Source organism: Dromiciops gliroides, chromosome 5 (assembly GCF_019393635.1).
Source record: "Dromiciops gliroides isolate mDroGli1 chromosome 5, mDroGli1.pri, whole genome shotgun sequence".
Taxonomy (NCBI): domain Eukaryota; kingdom Metazoa; phylum Chordata; class Mammalia; order Microbiotheria; family Microbiotheriidae; genus Dromiciops; species Dromiciops gliroides.
The window spans coordinates 88,466,997-88,490,866 of NC_057865.1; the positions used below are offsets into that span (position 1 = coordinate 88,466,997).

Below are 23,870 nucleotides of genomic sequence, written 5' to 3' on the forward strand. Positions count from 1 at the left end.
GGGAGGAATGAGTAATACACCTGGAAAAGTATAGACAAGGGCCAGATTTCAAAGGGCTTTAAGTGGTGAATAGAAGGGTTTGCATTGGAATTAGGAGTAATAGGCAACCCCCTGGTGCTTAGCGGGGAGTGACATGGTCAGACCTGAGCTTTACTCATATCATTTTGGCAGTCCTGGAGGATGGACGAGAAGAGTGACAGAGGAGGCAGAGAGCCCAATTACAAGGCGATTGCAATAATCCAAGCAAAACGTAGTGCAGGCTTGAACCAGGATGGCGGCCATGTGAGATGAGGGAACTAAGCTCTTTGGGCCTCAGTTTCCTCCTCTCTAAAATAAGGGGGGGTTAAACTAGATGACCTCCAAAGAAGATTCTCTTTACAACTCCAAACCCTATGATCACAGCCATTTTCTACAATGCATCTAATTTACACTACAATGAATAGATTCTGTTTGAAAATGGATGCACCTCTGATTAATTTAGAACCATCCATTTATTTCACCCATGGCTCAGCAATGGATATAGCAGAATCTCTCTAAGGATTTAATAAGCGCTAGTGCCACTGTTTGATAATCGTCCATGAAACGTGGTCTGGGTGAGCAGAGGCATCTTTCTAAGCTCTGTGCTTAGCAGGGACTATGTGATAAAACTCTTTTAGTATGCATCCTACCTTCTGCTGTGAACTTGGTAATTACCACTTCTAGAGAATCAAAGCACTCTAAAATTACAGCAAAATGAAAATGTTAATTAATAAAGTTAAATTTCAAACCCCATCATAATATCAGGAGGAATCCAAGCTGCATAATACCACTTTGTGTTATAAAAATGTGACTTTGAGCTGGTTTAATGGCCTCAGCATCAGTAAGGCCTGAATGAGGCTCTTCCAATGTGGCCACTTCAGGGTCTAATTTTCCCCTATTAGAGTTTAGCACGTATGACAATTATCATAGGACAGTTACAACAATTCACATTAAGTTTAGAGGCTACTACTGTTTTATGAAAATTTCTTCTAGAGGAGCCAAATTACCTTCCTTTTGCCCTTACAGGTCCTCTTAAAAAGGCAGGATGTAAATGACAACAGAAGAAAAAAAATGGAGCAATGATAATAGGCTAACTAAATGCATCACATAGGGGAAAACTTGGTCATTTTTGAACAAATTTATTTTCTGACACTTGACATTTTTGATTAATGAAATGGTCTCATCCTTGTTTATAATCTGGAGATGAATTTAAAGAGAAGAATAAAACGTGAGGGGGGATTTGAAGTATTTGAACCCTAACAGCAGCTGTCCACAAATAGATAGGTGGTGTGATTGCTAGAGGTCAGACCTAGAGGCAGGAAATTTGAGTTCTTCCTCTGACAATAATAAGTGTATGGTTTTGGGGAAGTCACTTAACATGGCTGTGACTCAGTTTCCTCATCTGTAAAATGAGGGGCTTGGACTTGATGGCCTCTAAAATCTTTTCCATCTCAAAATCTAAGATCTCATGATGCTACTATTTTTGCACACATTTTCATATATATTACACTGCTGTCTCCTTGCATACCTCTAGAATCATGGTCAGAACATGGTGGAATGTTAGCACTGGAAAGTACCTTAAAGATCATCAAGTCTTTCCCCTTCATTGTAAAGATGAGGAAAGTCAGGCCTGGAAAAGGGAAGAAACTTTATGCAAGGTTATATGGCCAGTGAGTGGCAGGACTGGAACTAGAGGAGGGAATGAAGATTTTATTTTTGACAGGAGAGAACACTAGAAAAATACAGTTCTATCAATGGACAAGGTTAAATTTCTATAGATGGAAAATGATGGCAATTTCACAATCTGCAGCCGGAGTGATAGCTGCCATTTGTCTGGTTCAAAGTAAAGATGTTGGAGAGTCCTTCAGGCTCTATGTGAGTGAGAGAAGAAATTCTTACATTAGGGGTTGACTGTCTAAACATAAGGAGAATGTCCTTAGGGAAGCACTTCAATGCCTGGAATGAATCTTCTAAACTCACTTTCACAAGAAAAAACAATGAACATTTTTTGGCTTAAAAAAGATAGGGTTTTTTGAAAGTTGAAACTAAGGCCAAGGAAATGACACATGATGCTATGCTTCCCATCCTTGTTTGACCCATTCATTGTGATTCACTTTAGCATCCCCAAGGAATACAGTTAATGCTTCATGCCAAGATACCGGCATTCAAGTGTAGGGACATCCTTACAGAATGAGGAATTAGGAAAAGTCATAGCGTGTGCTTCCCAGAATCCTTAGCAACTTTAGGAAATCGAACTAAAATGGTCACCCTTAAACTAGAAAAACAAATCACAACAGGAGGTGGGGTCTAGTGGCCTGGGATTTACAATTCACTTGTCCTAGTTCATGGGGAAGAAAATAACAACTTATGGATTGTCTTTCTATATTATGAGGTGAGGCAAAACCAAAGATGAATCATCAGTGATAACTTAGCTCGCTTATATGACGCTTTATGATAGAACACTATGTGATTCTGGGCGAGTCACTTAACCTACCTACCTCAGTTTTTTCAGCAGTAACATAGGGTTAATCATAACTCCTATCCCCCAAATTGTTGTGAGAATCAAATGAGATAACATTTGTAAAGCTCTTACACAAAGCCTGGCGCATTTTTGTTCAGTTGTTTCAGTTGTGTCTGATACTTTGTGACACCATTTGGGGTTATCTTGGTAGAGATGCTGGAGTGGTTTGCCATTTCCTTCTCTAGCTCATTTTACGGATGAGGAAACTGAGGCAAACAGGGTTAAGTGACTTGCCCAGGGTCACTCAGCTAGTAAGTGTCTGAGGCCAGACTATAAGTAAAAAAAAAGAGTCTTCCTGACTCTAGGCCACTGCACCACCTAGCTGCCCCTTTGCCAAAAGTGACATTGGGTGATAAATGTCAGAATAAGACATGTCCATCAACAGCTGGAAGGACTATTTTCTGATTCCCAGTGGTTAGTTCATTGAATTGTAGTGTAACACCTTGGTTTCAGGAAGGTGTAGCTTCCCAAAGTATAGGCCCAGCAAGAAGACTTGAGCCTGCAGATTAACAGTTAGACCCCATAATGAATTTAAGTTTTACCTCCATCAAATATTCCTCATTTTTTTTCTCAAAATTGGAAAAAAATGGAAAGATGATAGCTATTTAAGAACCATTTTTGAATACTTCCATTGTTTGATGAGTTCTCAGAATTTCTCTTCCAGTCTGGTATATCTTTTTCCTCTGGTTTTATTAATTAAAAAATCTGTTTTTTATCATTCATCTGATTTTTATTTGTATGTAGGAGGTCAATATTGTTCTCAATTCAACTGACAATTATGGCAAGCTTATCATTTCTTCAGAGAACAAAAAAACAATCCTACCATTTGCTTCTTTTGAAAAGCCTGAGGCCTAACGATCCTGTCTTTTACAGAGAGGCAAAATATTTCCCAATTGAGTTTTTATGTCTATTGGGCTCTTCTCCATGTTGACAGCTCACTTTTAGGAAGAGCAAAGATTTTAGATTAAAACATCAGTTAGGTGAATATTGAGTTTTTTTCTTGTACCCTCAGGGAGAGCCAAGTGAGAAAAATAAGGACACGACATTAATAAGAGCTGAGGATAAACATCAAGAGACACACTATTGCTATGGGACGATTGTGCATGTGAAAAACGTAGAAACACATCTCTAAGATGATTTGATACTTTCAACGAACTTTTATAAAGTAATATAATCACCAAAGAAAACCCGTGAGATTTGACAAATACAATTATTCCTCCTGTACAGATGTGGTGCTTGAGGGCCAAAAAGAATATACATATACCTAGTCCATTCAGGTAGTTCCAAGATAGAACCACAATTCTGTTCTTCCCATTATTCCAATTCTGTTTTTCTAGCAGTTTATACTTTTCTTATCTTCTAGGTAGTTTACTGTGGCAGTTGACAGCAAGAACAGCAGAAAACTGAGCGACTCAATTTCAGCAAGTGTAAAAGATGAGCATTATAATAACTTATATTTGTAATATTTGTAAAACATTTACATGACAACAACCTTGCTAGGTAAATAGTGTAAGTGTTATCATCCCAGTTTATAATTGGGGAAATTGAGGCTCAGGGAATAAATAAATGATTTGCATAGACAGTACATATCATAGACAGGGTGAGAGCTCAGCTCTCTCAGATAATCTCCCCAGTATACCAGGCCACCCCAAAATATCTTCGTGGCTCAAAGAGATTGGGCTATATTTATTTTATTGAAATATTAAATGCATGTATACAAATGAAAAAGCCAATTTTTGGAGAGCTTCGGGAAGATCTATAAATAGACAAAGTAAAATCTGTCCCTCTCACCTTTTTTTTTAACCTATTGATATATTTGGTTTCATTTTGTTAAAGTTATGTAAAACTTTATTCTTTATCTTGTTTGCTTATTTCTGTTGACACTTTATTTTCAGTGATCATTTAAAAATTATAGAAGTCCTAGGCAAGAAACTGAACAGTGTAGGAATGGAGGAAGAAATTTTGTTATTTTTATTTTGAAATCATTGCTGCCAACTGAAGGTAGGGGTGTTAGAAGAGAAAGGAGGACTGGGGCAGCTAGGTTACACAGTGGATAGAGCACCGGCCCTGGAGTCAGGAGAACCTGAGTTCAAATCTGGCCTCAGACACTTGATACTTACTAGCTTTGTGACCCTGGGCAAGTCACTTAACCCCAATTGGGGTTAACCCCCCCCCAAAAAAAAAGAAGAGAAAGGAGGATTTGAGAAGTGACCAATACTTAAGAGGATATTGCTAGACATAAATATTTGCACTTCTGGACTAGGTCTTAAGATATGGAGATGATAGGCCTTTGGTCAGGGATGGAATACAATTTATGAGGTCCAAAAAGAACATATCTGTTAATGATTTACAGACCTAAACCAGGATGGTTTAAATTGAAAATAAAAGGGGAAGGAAAAACTACACAAATTCCCCTAAGACAGATAACACAGAATGTAGTTAGCACAACATGGGGAAAAGAATAACAGTGGAATTATCCTGTAATTAACAAGAAGCTATAATACTCAGAGACCCAGAGTCTATACAGAAATACACAGAGCAAAAACAAACAAAAAAAACTTGGTGATAATCATATGAGGAGGCCAATTTTCTAACTTCTGGAAAAACTGTCAGAATTGTGTGGTATACCAGAAGCCTGGACATGGGAAAATATCTCTACTCTGAAAAAATAAGATGCATTCTTTAAACTATAGTTTGGTGAGCTTGATTTTGGTTCCTGATAAACTTCTAGAATATATTATTATTATTATTATTATTATTATTATTATTTAGTGAGGCAATCGGGGTTAAGTGACTTGCCCAGGGTCACACAGCTAGTAAGTATTAAGTGTCTGAGGCCGAATTTGAACTCAGGTCCTCCTGAATCCAGGGCCGGTGCTCTATCCACTGTGCCACCTAGCTGCCCCTAGAATATATTATTAATGGAATAATTTGTGAGCAAGCAGAAAGAGAAGCAGTGACTACTGTGGGCCAGTATAGGTTCATCCAGGGGAAAAATTATACCAGATTAATCTAATGTCCTTTTTTGAGAGGGTTATGAACTGGCAGATCAGAGAAATATTACAAATATAGCACACCTGATTTCAGCAAGTCGTCTGTCAAAATCATCATCACAGTAACATTCATGTAGCACTTACAATGTGTCAGGCACTGTGTTAAACACATTACAATGATTATTTCACAGTAACGCTAGGGGTATGTCCTATTGTTTCTCCCATTTTACAGAAGAAGAAATGGAGACAACAGAGGGTAAGTAACTTCCCCAGGTCACACAGCTAGTAGTCTCTATAGCCATATTTTACCTCAGGTCTTCCTGACTATTGGTCCTCTATCCAGTGTGCCACCTGTCCATCACCTGAGTATTCTGTGGTATGCTTGTAGATAAGATAGAAAGATGTATAGTGTGTAACAATATGTGTAGATGGAGTCAAAATAGGTTAAACACATGGACTCAAAGAGCGGCGATGCATGCATCAATGTCAACATGGAGAAAAGTCCCTAGTGGGATGATGTATTGGCTTCTATGAAACCTATTCTCAAACATATGAAGGGATAGAGAGCATGCTCATTCAATCTGTAGATAACACAAAACTGGAAGCACCAGCTAAGATATCGCTTCACTGAAAACCAAGGCATACAGAGATTGCTCAAAAGGACCATGCCAGGGGGCAGCTAGGTGGTGCAGTGGATAGAGCACTGGCCCTGGAGTCAGGAGTACCTGAGTTCAAATCCGACCTCAGACACTTAACACTTACCAGCTGTGTGACCCTGGGCAAGTCACTTAACCCCAATTGCCTCACTAAAAAAAAAAAAAAAAAAGGACCATGCCAGTTTAGTACTTGAAAAGCCATCCTAGGGAAAGGGACTAGACTTGTTCTAACTTGATGACAGAAGGTGGAATAAGAAGTAATGGCTTAACCCACTGCAGAGGCATATTTAAGGTGTCTCAAAAGCCTTTAGTGCAATTTTAAGATTGAAATCTTAAGTTTGCACCATGACTTTTGGAATACTCTGTGTCTCTTGGATACTAAAAAACCAAAATCAAGCAAGAAAACAAACAAACAAAAAACCAAAAAGCAAATAAAAAGAAAAAGTCTTTCAGATTTAGTGCTCCCTCAAAGCAGAACTGGCCATCTAGTTCCCCTATCAATGGATTTTCTCAAACAGAAGATTGCACCAAGAGTTGGGGATAATGTAGTTGTGCTGCCTGTTTGGGTAGTAACTGGGCTACATGACTTCTGAAGTCTCTTTCCAGCTATAAGATAAAATTAGATATCTGATTTCTGGGGAAATCAAACTAAAGCATTAATACTAAATTAAGCATTTCCTGGGGTTGCTTGCATGTTTGCGATGAGAAACATTAAAGAAGGGGGTATCCTATTTCATTGGTTTAATCTTCAATGGCTTCTCTACATAGAAGAAGGATTGTAGAAGCTATGAAATACTAGCTACTCTGATAGGGTACCACCAAATCCAAGTGCTAGAACAGCATTTTATAGCTCTTCAACATCACTCATGAATTATTTTGTTTTACAATTGATGGAATTTTTTTTTTTTTTACTATTCATTTCTTTTTGGTTGGGAAATTTTGTCATTAACTAATCCTGTAATACAACATCACACAGGAAATTTCAAAGAAAGCAAAGGCGAAACATGTTCTCAATGCACCGTGTCTTTTAGTGATTAGATTTATAGGAAAGAGCAAGCAGAATGCTTTAGAGGGCATTTCAATGATTCAGGATCTTTTCAATGTTCATGTGCCTCAGTTGAGTGAAGAGAACAGACTGAGCTTTTTCTTGTTACAGTGGAAATTATCTTAATTAAATCAATACATGCTCATGCCACTCTAACATTTCCTTTCTACTATTGTTTTGTTCCTTAGCTTATGGTTGAATGTGATGTCACAAGCATTATTTGATTGTCTGAAATTCAAGGGGGAGAGAATAATAATAATAGTTTATCTTCCTTTTTTCCTTCCCTCCTTCCTTCCTGCCTCCCTTCCTTCCTTCACTAATAGATCTTTCCTCATGATCAAAACAGTGTACTAGGGAGCTTCCTTATGTAGCAGTACAATAGATTTGAGAGAGGATAGAATGGAGACAAGACCAATTAGGAGATTATTGCAATGGTCCAAGTCAGACAGAAGAAAGGCAATGAGGACATGAATTAGGAAGGCTGAAAGCTGATGATGGAAGTGAGGAATATGGTTAGATGTGCAACAGAAGGAAGATTCAAAGAGAATACTGAGGTTTTTTTAAGCCTGGATGATTGAGCAAATGATGATTCCATGAACAAAAATAGAGAAATTAGGGGAATGGATAAGTTTTGGGAGAGAGTTGATATGTTTCTATGGTAGTATGCTGTATTCATTAACCAGGATGTATCAGAATATAGCAAAACTATTTACAATTCTACATCATTATTTTATATATTCTTCTTCTTCATGTAGTCTAATATCTATCCCTCTGGCTATAATAATAATTAACATTTATAGAGCACTTTGTTGTTGGTCAGTTGTTTCAGTTGTATTTGACTCTTTGTGACCCCATTTGGGGTTTTCTTGGCAAAGATAACAGAGAAGTTTGTAATTTTCTTCTCCGGATCACTTTATAGATTAGAAAACTGAGGCAAACAGGGTTAAGTGACTACCCCAAGGTCACACAGCTAGTGTCTGGCCAGATTAGAGCTCAGGAATATGCATTTTTATGACTTGAGGACTGGCACTCTAACCACTGTACCACCTAGCTGCCCCTATAGAGCACTTTATAGCTTTCAAAAGCAATTTTTTCACAACAGCCCTGCATCGAGATAACATTATCATTAGCACAATTTTACAGATGAGAAGACCGAGGTTCTGAATTCATCATGATCACATAGTATCTGAGCTGGTATTCCAACTCTTTTTTCCTGATTGTCCTTGCAGCTCTCTATGCACTATGCCAAGCTGCTTTCCTCCTTCCCTCCTTCTCTGTCTCCCTTTGTCCTTTCTCTTTCACTTTAAGCATTAGAATAGGTCAGTTTCCTTTGATTCTGGATGGTTCATCCTTAAATATGGCATTTAATTTTACTCTTACTTCTAGCTTTCATCTTTTCAAAAAGATATATTGAGTGCCTATTCTCTGCCTACCACTGTGTGTTATAGAGGAACATAAAAAGGAAGTAATAACATATTTGAAGAGTGCTTTACAGCTTTAAAAACACTCTGTTGCATTTGAATCTCATGGATCTTTTTTTTTCTCATGGGTCTTGAAGGCAAAAAAGACTTGGGTTCAAGTCTTTTCTCTTATACTCATTAGCTACAAGACCCAGAGCAAGTCACTTAACCTCTCAATGCTTTAGACAGCTCTCTAAGATTAAAGTTCATAGAAGGTGTCAATCTGTGCTAATGTAGGGAATTTCCTCATCCTGGAGTTCCTTTTAGCAGTAAAGTCACAGGCCCACTTTCTACCTCTATTCCCATGACTGTGAAATTGTCATGCTAGTCTTCTAAACTAAGACTCAACAGAGCCACATGACTGCTCCTCCTTCCATTTTGTTACTGTTGTCCCATATGGTAAATTTTATAGGATTTCAGAACAAAAAGAGAACATGAGTTTTCATTGTTTTCATTATATATGATAAATATGAACCACAGAATCACCAAGTATTTGCTTGTAATATTTTAAGCCCTTAAAACGTATTCTCTCTGATCAGGCTGCTAAGAATACTATTCAGAGGATCAGGTGAATTATTTTCTAATTCTCCTTGAAAAATGCCCAAAGGGCTCAGACCACTGGACGAATGCCCAACCATCCGATGAAGCAGTCCAACAAGCCTCTGTCCAGAACTGAAGATAATGATTTTGCCTGAGGCTATAAATGTAACTGTGGTCCGTTCTTTTCTGTCCTGATGTCTAATATGGTTATTTTAATTTATTGCTGCCTTGCTATATTATCTAAAGAATTTATCAGTAAACGGAGCCTTTCTTAATGTAGAACTCTGAGTGTGCTTTTAAATTCCACATGATGGATTATCTGGAAATTCGCTAACCCAATATTGCCAAAGCTTATGTAGGGCATCCTTAGAAATAAGACTCTTTATTAGAAATAATAGACTGTTTCAATCACAATTGCATTAAAGAATCTCTGATGAGGAAGGAGTATTATTTCATGGGCCATTCAGGCAACTAGTTTTAAGACTCCTGGGTCAGACCTGTTTTCAACTTGGTTTCTAGCTTTTTCTGAGTTTTTCCATAGTGGCAAAGTTGGAAACAGAAAATATTATAACTTAAAGGGGATTGATAGTAGCTAGTTAACAATTTGAAATCAGAGTTGAAGGACTTTTGAAGTTCTGGAAACCATCTCACCCCAAAATGATCTAAGGATCATTTTCTAGAAATGAGGGTTCCTCTCATTTCTGTAAGGTAACAGAGGTAAGTCATTGGAATAACAGGATTTTTAACTAGTTGTTTCCCCCATTTCCTTCCTCTTTAGGGCTAAGCATCACACAGAGAGGTGATAAACTTAAGATAGCGAATCAGACATACATTTTTGTACAAGGCCAATATGGGAATTTGTTTTGTGTGACTGGGCATATTTGTTACAAGGTTTTGTGTTTTTCTTTTCCCAGTAGTGTGGGGGTAGAAGGGAGGGAAATTAATTAATTGAAAAATCTAATCAAGTAACTTTTAAAAAATAGCATCATGGGGAAAGCATTGGTCTTCTCAAAAGAACTAAGGGTTAATTCTGGCACATTCTGCCTGAGACCCTTGTCCAATCATTTAGTTTCTCTGTGTTTCCTTCAATTTCCTTATTTGTAAAATGGGAACAATAATATTGCTGTGTTAGTGTGAAGGGCTTTATAAAACTAAAACTGCTATGTAAAATTGTAACTTTGCTCTTCCTCTCTGAAACCAGTATGTTTTCAAAGGGCTTTGTATTAGGAAGCACTCCCATATTCCTTGTTCAGTTATGTTAGTCATTTGCTAGTGATCTTTAGGCTATGACTAATCCAGATTAATTCATTCAGTCAACCAATAAACATTTATTAAGCACTTATTGTGTACTAGACACTGTACTGAGCTCAATGTATTTACTTGGATCTAAGTGAATACTGAAGTGATTTAGGCTTACAGGTTCATGAAGTGATACCATATTGCATTAAATGTCTTCAATTTGAAGAATACACTTGGTAGAGCTATTAAATCATGCACTAATATGACTCAATCTATTATTTGGGTATATATAAGGGGATTTTCCAGTCCCGGAATATTAATTTCTTGGCTAACATCAGCCGTCAGAACCCATGATGAATGTTCTTACAATGAATACCAAATTAACCCTAACTAATTAGATGCTTTTATAAGTTATTAATGGGGTGTCATTTTGGTCTGATCCTCTCCATGTATATGGTGTTCCATGAAAGAATCTACTTGTTCTGGAAACAGATCAATCTGCCTCCCATATTTGGATCTGTCAACTTCAGCGAAATGCTCCCCCAGACCCTTTGTTCCTGGTAGACAGAATGAGGTAAATGCCCTTGAAAAATGGCTTGATATATGAGGAGTGAGCAGTCCTTCCCCCCTCCCCAATTCCTTGCTGGTAATTGGAGGGAAAAATTCGTTGGCCAGCTAGAGGCAGCCTACTCATGGGCAGACTGGTTGATGGACAGCATAAGGGCAGAAGATACACAGCCTGCTAATAAGGGGCATATTCCCTGCATTTAGAAGACAATTTATGGGAAGACATCATGCTAATGACATTTGCTGAATGATGAAAAGAGAAAAGGATTAAGGGGCAAGCAATTAACTCTAAGTGTCTTAAGGAAAGCTCATTTAAGAGTTTACATACTACTAATAAAATACTTTTATTTTTAAAAAAAGGGTTTACATACTGCTGCTACCTGAATAAAACCCATTCTTCAAGGAGGGAGCAAAGATTTAAATTAGACAAAATATGGCTCAATTGAAGCGGGGAGGGGAAACCCACTCCTGTGTCCTGGAGACTTTGGTTCTGAATCTTGGTTTATCCTTCTTTGAAAAGGAACCCAAAGTTATCCCCTGACTCCCACACAAGACAACCACATGGCACAATAGTCACTATCTTAGTGCTTTGCATTATGGGGAAGGCTAGATTTCAAAATTTGAAATTCCTAATAATTAGAGCCATCCCAAAGTGGAATGGAATGTCTTGAAGGGTAATAGGTTCCCCCTCACTGAAGATCTTCAGGCAGAGGTTAGATAAGGCCTTGTTGGATATGTTGCATTGGGGATTCCTTTCAGCTGTGGCATGGGTTAAATCCCAGCTTCTTAAACTGTGGTTTGCAACCCTATATGGGGTCCCATAACTGAACCTGGGGGTCACAAAAATGGCGACAGTTAAGAAGCTTTGTTATATACCTATATATCTGGGGTTGTGAAAAACTTCTTGGGTGAAAAGGGGTCACAAGAGGAAAAAAATTTAATAAGCCCTGGGTTAGATGGCGACTGAGATTGCTCCCAAAATTTTGTGATTCTCTAAATTCAAAATATGGTTGCCTTCACTACTGTCACTGAATAACCTTCCCTTTCACCATTGACTTTAACATGGTATCAGGCTGGCTAAAAGCAGGTAGGACCTTCCTGCCCCTGCTCCTGGCCCAGCAGCACCTCACCATACGGACCTGCAAGATTTCAGAGCTTCCTCTGACTCTGGGGTGCCCTTCCAACCCACAGTCTACCTCTGAGCTGAATTCTGAGTTCTGTGGCACTCCGCATCTTTAGAAAAGTGAAAATATACATCACTCATCACATCTATTTTCTATTTCCCTTTGCCCAAGCATGTTGGCTTCTCAGAAATAATATCTCCATCATTACCCTACGTCAAATTATTAGTATTTTCATCCCTACTTCATAGGTACACAGAGTTTTTGTATTCTCTGTTCTACTCCTTTAAAAAGAAATCTAAAGATTTCTCTTCAGTTAATACAACTTTCACATTATACTTATTCTCATTTTACAAGATGAGGAAATTGCAGCTCAGTATATCTACATGACAGCTGATAAGTGTCAGGGCCAAGATTCAGATCCAGGTCTTCTGACCAAGTCTATCACTCTTTCCACTTAAATGAGGCTTTTCTGAACCAGAAAATTGACTCCAAAGAAGCATGATTAAGTATCACCTTTGGTGTCAGAAATATGAGACTCACATAGCAGCTAACAATACAGGGAGATATAAAATTTGGGCCCCATCATTCTTTGGCTAAGGAATTACTAGACAGAAAAAAATTCAGCATCCAAGTAAATAAATGTTCTTTATATTTTACAGAAGTCCTGTTGGTAAGAACTTCTGCCAAATCACTGGTAAGATGAGGGGTGTGTGTGTGTGTGTGTGTGTAGGGGAGAAGGTGGACTTCAAAACCACTTTCAGTAGGATTGATTCATTCAATAAAGAAAGTCAACATCTGTAACTCTTAACATAACCATCAAGCCAAACTAAAATAAGCCCCTTCAAATTACTCTTCTACCTGACTGCTTTGGACATCCCTTCAAGAGATATCAGATAACAAGGGTGCAAAAAGTCACTGACACAGAAAGAAGGCTGCTGTACTTGAAACAAAAATCTTTTTGTTGTAGCTCCAGCCTAACCATACATTCGGGGCCAGAGGGGATCAAGAATGATAACAGATGATCAGGTTAGTCCCAGAAACAAGAGTCTGGACTCTCGGCTATCCATTCAGCCCTCCTGCCTGGACCTGAATTGGCCTGACAGCCATGACTTCAAGTGAGCAAGGGATGGCTAATTAGGGGAGTTGTGCTTGTCAGGTTGTGTTAGTTCCAGGTGGCATCACTTTGCTGTGATTTTAAGATTGAAAAGTCTTCCTTAAGGGAAAAAAGGGCAACAACATGAAGAATTAAACTTAGCACTCAAAGTTCCTGAATTCATTTTGGGTAGAACCTGTTGTAGCTAGGAAACTAAGCAAGAACAATGGAGGGTTAACTGGCATTCCACTGCTGTTGAAGTGGTGTGACAACTTCTAGTTGTAAGGAGTTAAAGACCTAGAGAGAGGAAACTGGAAGGGGCAGGACAAGTGAAGGAAAAACTGATGCTAAGACCAAGTTATCTTAAATACAATTGCAAAAATAAAACAAACTTGCTGCTCTAAACAGAAACTGCAACTGATCCAATAACTAAAAGATCAAAATGGTGCTGAGCTTTTGTGTCACATCTTTTTAAACAAGTGGGATTGATGCTTTTGATTTTGTATCACGATCTTTTTTTAGATCTATATCTATCCAACCAGTGAGTTTTCCTTATAATAAAGAATAAAAGTTAATGACTCGTTTTGACACAAATGACCAAATCTGACAAGGCTATGCAACCTTCCACAGATGGAGTTTACCACCCATCCAAAAAAAAAAAAGGTTCATTTCCTTATATTACTTTGTAGCCAACAGGAGTCATTACAATAGTGCCCTTATTTACCTTCCTGTGATCATTGTGCATATTGTTTTTCTTTCTTCACACTACTTCTATTCAGTGATTTCCTGTGTTTCTCTCAATTCTTCATAGTCATAATTTCTTATTGGGCAATAATATCCCACTACACTTCTGTATCATTGTTTGTTCATCTATTCTCCACTGTGTTAACAGATTTCTTGTGCCACAAAATGTTCTACAATGAATACATGTAGGCAGCTAGGTATAGGCATTGTGGCTAAAGCATGGGACCTGGGGTCAGGAAGACAGGTTCAAATCAAGCTTCAAACTGTGACCTTGAGCAAGACAATTGATCTGTGCCATGGTTTCTTTGGAAAAAGGGGTTCATCATAGCACTAACCTTCAAGTGTTGTTGCGAGGATCAAAGGAAATGATATTTGCCAAGCACTTAGCAAACCTCAAAGCACTACATAAATGTTAGTAGTTATTGTTATTATTAAATAGGAACTCTTCTTTCTTTCCTTAGGCATATTTCCAGCAATGAGATTTCTAAGTCATAACATATAAATAGCTTAACAAGTATTATATCTTCTTGGTAATTATTGGCTACATACAACTGGTACATTTCCTACAACAGAATCTTAGAGTTGGAAGAGATCATAGCGTCATAGGACTGAGAGATAAAAATCCTTTATTTTGGCTCCTACTTGAATCATGAATCTCCTGTGGCACCTCTGCCCCTACAAAGCAGAGATCAAACCAGCAATAGCCAGGACAAACAAGAACAATATATGTTCTCACATAAAATTTCCAAGTCAAATGATGTTGGAGTACCTAATCTTGTATATATTTGTTTGCATGTTGTCTTCCCTATTATATTATAAACTCCTTGAATGCAGGGACTGTCTTGTATCCCCAATGCTTAGCACCATGCCTGGCATGTGATAGCCATTTAATAAAAGTTTTTTGATTGATTGATTGATTGAGAGAAATCTTAGACTTCAAAACACAAGGTCCTGGGTCAGCTAGGTGGCACAGTGGATAGAGCACTGGCCCTGGAGTCAGGAGGACCTGAGATCAAATCCGGCCTCAGACACTTAACACATACTAGCTGTGCGACCCTGGGCAAGTCACTTAACCCCAATTGCCTCACCAAAAAACAAAAAACAAAACAAAACAAAACACAAGGTCCCAAGGAAAGGAGAAGCTAGCATACCTTGTAGCCACTTTTAGGAAGCCATCAAAGCTGTCAGTGAGGAAACAAGAGACAGGCTAGGAGGCTCTCTTCTGGGGTGTAAGCAGGGACTACCATCCAACTGCTTGATTCCCATTTTATCCAAATGTTCTTGATAAATAAGGTCTATTCTCAGTTGTTACTATGGGCTGAAAGAGTATAAGTATTATCAGCAGCTTCTAAATTTTGGAGCTTGAAGAAAAGCTCTTGTTGCCATGTTTCCTCTCCTCAGAGATAGCTCTGACAAGAAATAGTCATCTAACCTCTTCCTGATGACTTCTGACTGACAGGTCCTCATGAGGTATCACCTTCCATTCCTGGGAAGCTTTAATGGTGTTGTGTTATAAGTTTCACTTAATGGTTTTAGCTCTGTCCTCTGGGGACCAACAGAATAAAACCTAATCCCTCTTTCATATAAGGACCCTACAAAATATTTGAAGACATCAGTCATCCTCCTTAAGCATTTTCTTCTTCAGGCTAAATGTCTTCAATTTTTTTCAACTAATTTCAGTTCAGTAATAGCTCAATTGACCAATGATATGATTTATGTGAGTAATCCCTCATCAGTTCAATTCACAGCCTATCTATGCCTTCCTATCTCTGGTTCTTGGTGTCCAAGTCTTCTTATATACCCTTGATACCCCGGGTCTTATGAAATTCTGAGTATACTGATATAGTGCCCTGGGGATACATCTGTTATCTCTCACTCTCAAGTGATGGCTGACCCACCTACTGAATTAGAATCCTGCCTTGGATACTTAATAGTTGTTTACCATGGGGCAAGTCATTCTAACCTCTCTGAGACTTGAGTTTCCTCATCTTGTAAAATGAGACCCCTGGAATGTCCCTTCCAGCTCTAAATCTAGGATCCTACCATTACTACTTGTTGAATAGGCATCAGAGTCATAACTAGGGTAGGAAGACTGGGCTTTGGCTCTAGGACATCAACATTTAGAGAATTCCAACAGCATTTACACTCCTTAAATAGCAAAGAAAGAATTCAGCTTAGTATTTGTGGAACCATGATAATTGAAAAGGAAGCTACCAGGTAGCATGCTTCTTTCTGCCTGGTCTTCCCCACGGCCACTCATGAGCTGAGGTCCTTCCAAACCATTCCCTGTACTCTCCCCTCCTCACTGATTTTTATCCTAAAATGTTGATTGGAGGGTGCATTTTATATTACTTGCCTTTGGCAGTAAAGTTGCTGATGAAGGTTCTAGCTGGCAGCCTACAGGCACCAAAAGGGGCACTAGTCACATAGGAAGGACATCAAAAAAGTCAGCACCAGGATACAAATGTCACTTATTTCCCAAGGCTGCCTAGGACTGGCCCTTAGCAAAAGTGGTGGATCAGACCAACTAAACTCAATTAAGTGGACTGCCTGATGACCAACCTACAGATTGTCGACTCAAATCTGTTTTCTACCCTACTCCCTTTTTTTTGTTTGTTTTTGTTTTTTGATTTTTGTTTGTTTGGGTTTTTTTTACAAGGCAATTGGGGTTAAGTGACTTGCCCAGGGTCACACAGATAGTGTTAAGTGTCTGAGGTCGAATTTGAACTCAGGTCCTCCTGAATCCAGGGCTGATGCTCTATCCACTGTGCCACTTAGCTGTCCCTCTACCCTACTCCCAAACTTATAAAGCCATTTGGTTACTGAAGGTGCTTAAGCCTCACTGACATAAACCCAAAGAATCAATATTTGCAGTACTAGACCCAATGTTAAACAGTGCAGTTGACATCCCAAATTTTTCTTGAAGGATTGCACTTGGGAAAAAAATTAAATTATTCCACATCTGTTATTTTTTTACAATAAAAAACCCTAACAACTTTACACTTTCAAATATTTCATGCTTCAGCACAGAAATGATCATAAGACCAAGTAAAACCATTTCTATTTTGACACTCTTGGCCACCTGCACTGCTTTAAGTCTACTATATTTTTTAAAGCTTTGTTTCATCTCAAAAGAAATATATCACATTGTTTGGGCATTGCTTCCATTTTTAAACTAAAACAATATAACAGAAGCCAAGAGCAATAAAATTCCCTCAAAGAAATCACTATCTTCTGTGGTCCATCTTAGCTTCTATAGTTATTAAAGACGTAGAAAAACTTCAGCTCAGAAATCCATCTCTTTCCCCAATGTGTAATAATAACTTGAATTGCTATAGGACTTTGAAATAGAGAAAGAACCTTCTTTACAATCACCCTGTGAGGTAGGAAGTTGGGTAGAAGGTGTAAGGTTCATAGGTCAAGAATCAGAAGGGACCTTAGAGGCTCTCCCCTCTGCTCCCACTCTTGTTTAAAGATGAGGAAACTGGCCCAGGGAAATGAAGTGATTTGTCTAAGGCAACACAGGCAAGTAAGCATCAGAGAAGAGATGTGAAGCTGTATCCTTATCCCCATTTTATCAATGAGGAAAAGGAAGTCTAGGGAGTCAAAGCAACTTGCCCATGGGCACACAGGAGAGAAAGCAGAAGAGAAGAGGGAAAGCTTAGGTGGAAAAGGCAGTACTAAAAGGGCTAAGTGGAAGATACCCAAGATGAACTCAGTTGGTTTTGCTCAGGGTTGACCTTAAAACAATGAGGGGAAGATTAGCCCACCCTGGGACTCTACTATATTATGACTTTAAATATACATGCTGGCCACTGCTAGCAAGCAGAGTCCTTTGAAGCTCTTTTTGGTGTTATGATTCTGGGGTGACAGCCCAACATTTAATGTGAGATTTATCTGTTATAGAACAGATTGATTCTTGGAGATTTCATAATGACTGTTACAGCTGTGACCCCCTCATCTGCCAGAAGGTAGTCTGCTTCAGAGAGGTGAAGGAGATCAGGTAAATTGAGGCTGAGTGGGAAGGTACGTGGAGAGCCAAACTCGCCATCAAATTCCTGCTACCTTGTCAAATCACTGCCTGAAGCTAATCATCATTTTTCTGAGCAAGGTCTTCTTTTCTCTGTTATTTTCCTGATGCTGACTACCATGGTTCTCCTTAACTTTTGAAAAATTGCCTGAAAACTCATACAATATTTTTCCACCTAGCCCATGAGTCTGATAACTCAATCACTAATAATTCCAGCTTTGATTTGGGGGTTGCTAGTAGCCAGCCACAATGGTCCCATCTTTTCCTGTCCTGTTGACCTTCTCACACACCGCAGGCTGAGCCTCATCCCTGCTAATCACAGCTGCCAATTCCTGGGCACAAACTATCCCTGCTCCAGCCCTGTATTAACTAACAGGACAAAACACTGAGAACTGTCACTACTTCATAAGTAAACTAGGTGACTTTATGTGGGCTACCTTCAAGTCTTCATCAGGCTATGTGTCTGCTCAGTGTTATTTATTCTTTTATATCTTCTTCTGTGGCCTATAATCCACACTTCTCAATTCATCCATTTCTATTTATTTCCCAGTAAATGACTCCCTCCCACTTCTCTCTCATTCCTTCAAATTCAATGCAATAAACACAATTACAAAACAGTTTTCGCCTCTTTGATCTCCCTTTGCATTTGGAATGCTTTCTTAAAAGTCTACCTACTTCAGCTTTATATTTCCTTTAAATTTTCAGATTCTAAAAGGCAGAGACTAAGTGTCCTCTTTATGTGTTAATATTGGTATAGTTTTAAAGATGGCAGCCGCTAGGTGGCATGGTGGACAGAGTGCTGGGCTTGGAGTTGGGAAGATATCTTCCTGAGTTCCAATCTGGCCTCAGACATTTACTAGCTGGGTGATTCAGGGTAAATCACTTAACCCTGTTTGCCTCAGTTTCCTCATCTGTAAAATGAGTTGGAGAAGTAAATGGCAAGCCACTCTGATACTTGTGCCAAGAAAACTCCAAATGGAGGCATGAAGAGTCTAAAAACACTGAACAACAATGACAAAAGATCTGTGAACATGGAGACGAAATAAATACTTTGAAAGTGATTATTCAGGGGCAGCTAGGTGGTGCAGTGGATAAAGCACTGGCCCTGGATTCAGGAGGACCTGAGTTCAAATCCAGCCTCAGACACTTGACACTAGCTGTGTGATGCTGGGCAAGTCACTTAACCCTAATTGCCCTGCAAAAAAAAAATGTTATAGAAAGTGACTATAATTCTACTGATACAGAAGAGAGCAGAAGGGCCAAATATTAGTAGTATACGGTACAGTGAGTAATACTACAGAGGGAGGGAGGGAAGAAGAGAGGGAGAGAGGGACAGAAGGAGAGGAGAGGGGGAGAGGGAAAGAAGGGGAGAAAGAGAGGGGAGAGAGAGGGGGAGAAGGAAAGATGGGGAGGGAGAAAAGGGGGGAGAAAGGGAAGGAGGGGGAAAGGAGAGGAGAGGAGGAGGGGAGAGAGAGAGGGAGAGGGAAGGAGAGAGGAAAAGAGGGAGAGCGAGAGCAAGAGAGAGAGAGCGAGAGAGAGCGAGAGAGAGCGAGAGAGAGCGAGAGAGAGAGAGAGAGAGAGAGAGAGAGAGAGAGGTATGCAAGCTACTGACCTCAAAGTCAAGAGGATCTGAATTCAAATCCTGTGACTGACATACCCAGGTTATGTGACCCTGGCCAAGTAGCCTAATTTTCAGTGCTCACGGTAACTCTCCAAGATTATAACTTACAGAGAAGGTGCTGATTTACAATGACAAAGGGAGTATCTTATAGCAATGAAATCACATGTTCAGACCCTATCCCTGTGCTTCTTTTGTTATTGTCAAAGAAATAAAAATGTCTAATCACTATGTCATATTTCATTCTCCTACACAACAAAGTCAAGTAATATTATAGAATGCGATGGTCTAATGGGTCTTATGCTATATGGGGACATGTCAGTCAGTCAATATTAATGAAACAGAGTAACTAAGTATTTATTACTCACCTATTACATGCCAGATACTGTTAAGTGTTGGATAAGATGAAGATGTGGATTGAAAGAGGGAGGATTGATTTGTTGGACACTGGGAAGGCTGTTCCTACCCCAAATATCCCTTCCTCTACTAGAACTCAATGAATTTCACTTTTAGATATTAATTCTCTTGAACCTTAAAGGATTTTAGATATTTAAGAGTCTTCTAGTAAAGCATAATTATTTGCATGAGTAATAGAGCCCCAGGGGGACTGATTAACTTAGCTGTGTTGATGGATGCATAGTTCTGCTTCAATTCCTCTCCAGACTTAGGCTATATATTCAGTCCTTTTCCTCTGTGACATGACGTGACTATTATAATTTCCAAGCAGTTGTCTTGGATCCCCAAGCTTGTGGGGCGGTTAGATTGTAGTAAAAGCTCAAATGGCTTCGAGGCATATACAAATCTCCTGTTTCTCTGAAATGACCCTAGAATATGGGGTTTATCCAGTACTAGAGAAACAGGGATAGCATTAAATAAGACAATTTAATTCCCAAAGATACTTGACAGCCCAACTTAACATGTCCCCATCAGTAGGCCTTTCAGAAATGATCAATTCTGTGCTATTTCAGGAACAGAAAGGTTGAGAAATTCAACTTTATTTGATCAGCTTTTAAAGGTGCAGAAGCATAGAATGGTGGTGGGATATTACAAAGGTGTTCCCATATGCTCATCAGACTCCTAGTTTTGCAGAATTAGTAAGATTTCTTGAGGTGGAATTATAGGATGAGACAGGACTTCTGAAGCGCTTGTCTGAATCATAGCTGGGGCTGAGAGATAATCTACTGGACTCTAATGGGTAAGAATTCACCCAGTCACAAAATCCACCAACTCAGCAGGTTCCTTGATGTGGACCAGAAACTCCCCTGACTTCCAGCCTTTCTACTGAAGTATGCTTAGCTTTGGCAGTATTTGACCAACCTCTTTCCGTGATTCCTTAAGCCAATCCTTTCTGACATCTGTGAAGTGAAATTCCCCCACCTCCCTTAGTAGCCCATTCTACTGGAGGTGCATTTCAGTGAGGTCTATATTGGTTACATAGAGAAACATTGGACACCATGGTCAGACTGTCTTTCAATTCAATTCAGATCTCATAAAAAATCATTCAAGCCCACAAACTCTGCCCTAATAGCCTGTTTACTTGACCTTTTAAATTTTAGGTCCCTTAGTGGAATTGAAATTTAACCATTACTAGTGAGCTCTATTGTAAGAAGTCTTGCAGGGGAGGGGAGGGGAAATCACAAAATGATTGCTTATATTACAAGATAATTTTCTTTTTCTTTCACTTTTGTGGGGCAATGAGGATTAAATGACTTACCTAGGGTCATACAGCTAGTGTCTGAGGCTGGATCTGAACTCAGTTCCTCCAGAATCCAGGACTGTTGCTTTATCCACTGTACCACCTAGCTGCCCCTATTTTGTAAGGAGTCTTTTTAAGGTTCTTATAAATTTTCGAGTATGTGTGTGTATTTATTTTGGCTGTAGTAAAGGTTCAGATTTGTGATTTTTGTTAGTGTAGGCAACTTTAAACATGAAAATTCTTTTCACCAATATAGATCAGTAACTCATTTATATTTATTGTTGTACAGAATTGTCTGGGGGCACCGAGAAATTAAGTGACCTGCTTATCGTCACAAAGCTATGTCAAAAGTAGGATGTAAACCCAAGTCTTCCTGACACCTAAGGCTGCCTATTTATTCCACATGCTACACTGTCAATCCTGCTTAAAATAAGATTTACTTAAAATTATTTATTGGTGATTTAGTAAGCTGATTATATAAAGTGAGATGAATTTGCAACACAAAATGCTATTTTTCCTGAAATTAGAGAGATATCCTCAAGATCCATCATTAAGTCCTTCCCCAATTCCCACATAAATACAAACTAAATGAAAACATCATCATTTTACTTCATTTTTTGCTTACCAACTGTTGACCTTTAGGGCCCCACCCTGCATACTGGAGTTTTGCATTGCTGACTTCTGGAGGATCCAAACTTTGAGGATCTCTGAAAAGAAACACATTGAGAAAAATCAGTGGAACTCAAGGATTTTACATGTTTGGACTTCATTTTTCTGCCCACATCCACAGTCCTTTCCCTTCCCTGTGCACCAATTACAAGGAGTTCTGTCTGATTAGTATACAAGATATCTCACTCAATTTCCATTATAATTCCTTGCATGTGTAAAATATACAAAGAACTGAAAGGAGTCCATCACTGCCTAGTCCAAATGGTAAATATTCATCAAAAGAAAAGAGAAAGCAAGCAAGAATGGCACACTGATCAAATTTTAAACTATCCAGAACAGTCAAGATGAAAAATTGAAGTATATAGCAACACTCCTAAGTCCATGATATTTCCATCCCCATCTTTGACATTCCAAGCAAATGCTCCTAAACACACTGCAAGGTCAATTTAACTCCAGTTAAGTCTTTATAAATTCTAAATTCATGATTCAAGAGTAACAGGGGCTTTGCTGAATGTTCAGATCATCTAACATGGAGGTGAGGTGGGTGAAAGATGAAATAACTGAGGAAACAAATGTTCAAGCTTCCAAGCATATTAATTTATTAAGCGATGCCTGCCAATTGCATAACAAATCAGGATGAGACCTCCTCAGCTTTGGCACTGAACCCTGAAAAGAGGGAAAGAGAGATTTTTATACATCAAAAGATAACAATTAACAGCATAAAAACCAGGATATAGAAATAGGCAATCTGATTTCTAACTGGAGGAAAGATTAGGGGCTTTCCAAGTTGGGAAGAAGAGAGAAAAAAGGTACAATTCCCTGAAATCAGAAAAAGAGGTACCCCACTCCAACTCAAGTGTCTGTATTCAAACCAAAGAGCAAAGAAATAGTAACTAATTGACCAATATGGGACCAGTTTTCAGATTTTATATATATATATATATATAAAATATATATACACATATATATATATACACGCACACACACACATACACATACACACATACACACTGTAATAATTGGAATGACACCACCTGCTGGAGACTTACTGTAGAAGAGTTCCGCCCATGAAGCGAAGGTCTTTGAGGGCAAGACCAGGAGTCTTTTCTTTCGCGTCAGGAAGTGACACGGGCTAGTGGGAGGAGGAAGGAAGAGACTGGCGCTCAGTCTCAGGCTCTTTCCTCTGGACTCTGGTGGAGAGCGGAGCTAGAAATGTGCTCTCCCTTTAATAGATAGGAATCTAGGCCTTTCTCTCTCTCTTTACCAAATTCTTATTCTCCTTAATAAATGCTTAAAAGTCTAACTCTTGCTAAAGCTTATAATTTATTGGCAACCACTCAGATATTTTAGACAGTTTAGCTAGAATTTTAAATCTCAAAGTTTGGCGACCCTTAACAACACACATATATATGTGTGTGTATTATATGCATGGATAATATATGTAGAATATGGAATATATACATACACATACATAATACACACACACATATATCTTGAGATGCATAATTGTGACAAAACTCCTTGCATCAAACTTTGGATCTGACTGGGTTTCTGGTGAGTATAACCTATAGGTCCTTACCAACAGGTAGAAGTGGTACAGCTTCCCAGTCATGCAGGGCTAGGTTCAAAGAATACAATAAAGTTTTCCCACAAAGTCTGTCTTATAAGACAGACAATTGTACTAAACCCATAACTGAATGAAGAAGGAAACTAAGCTATCTCCAAAACTGAGTCAAAAGATGGAGTCAGTGTGGTTCACTCAATCCTACAGTTCCCTCAGAAGCATCCTGCTTCTGGGAGAAGACATCCTTTATTCTCTCACCACATAGATGGCAACAGCCTGTTAAAGGACTAAAA

The 23,870-nt window shown here is 38.8% G+C and overlaps 1 protein-coding gene across 7 annotated transcripts in view; it reads right to left on the bottom strand.

The window, feature by feature from the left end:
- Positions 1–23,870, bottom strand: part of DPP6 (dipeptidyl peptidase like 6) — a 1,357,728-nt gene that overhangs the window by 265,319 nt on the left and 1,068,539 nt on the right. For all 7 annotated transcript variants that reach the window (XR_006353239.1, XM_043966312.1, XM_043966314.1 and 4 more), the window contains exon 7: positions 21,970–22,051. Coding sequence is in view for 6 of the 7 variants with exons in the window: in XM_043966312.1 (XP_043822247.1) it covers positions 21,970–22,051 (82 nt within the window). In the remaining variant the exon portion in view is untranslated. The remainder of the gene's footprint in view (positions 1–21,969; positions 22,052–23,870) is intronic.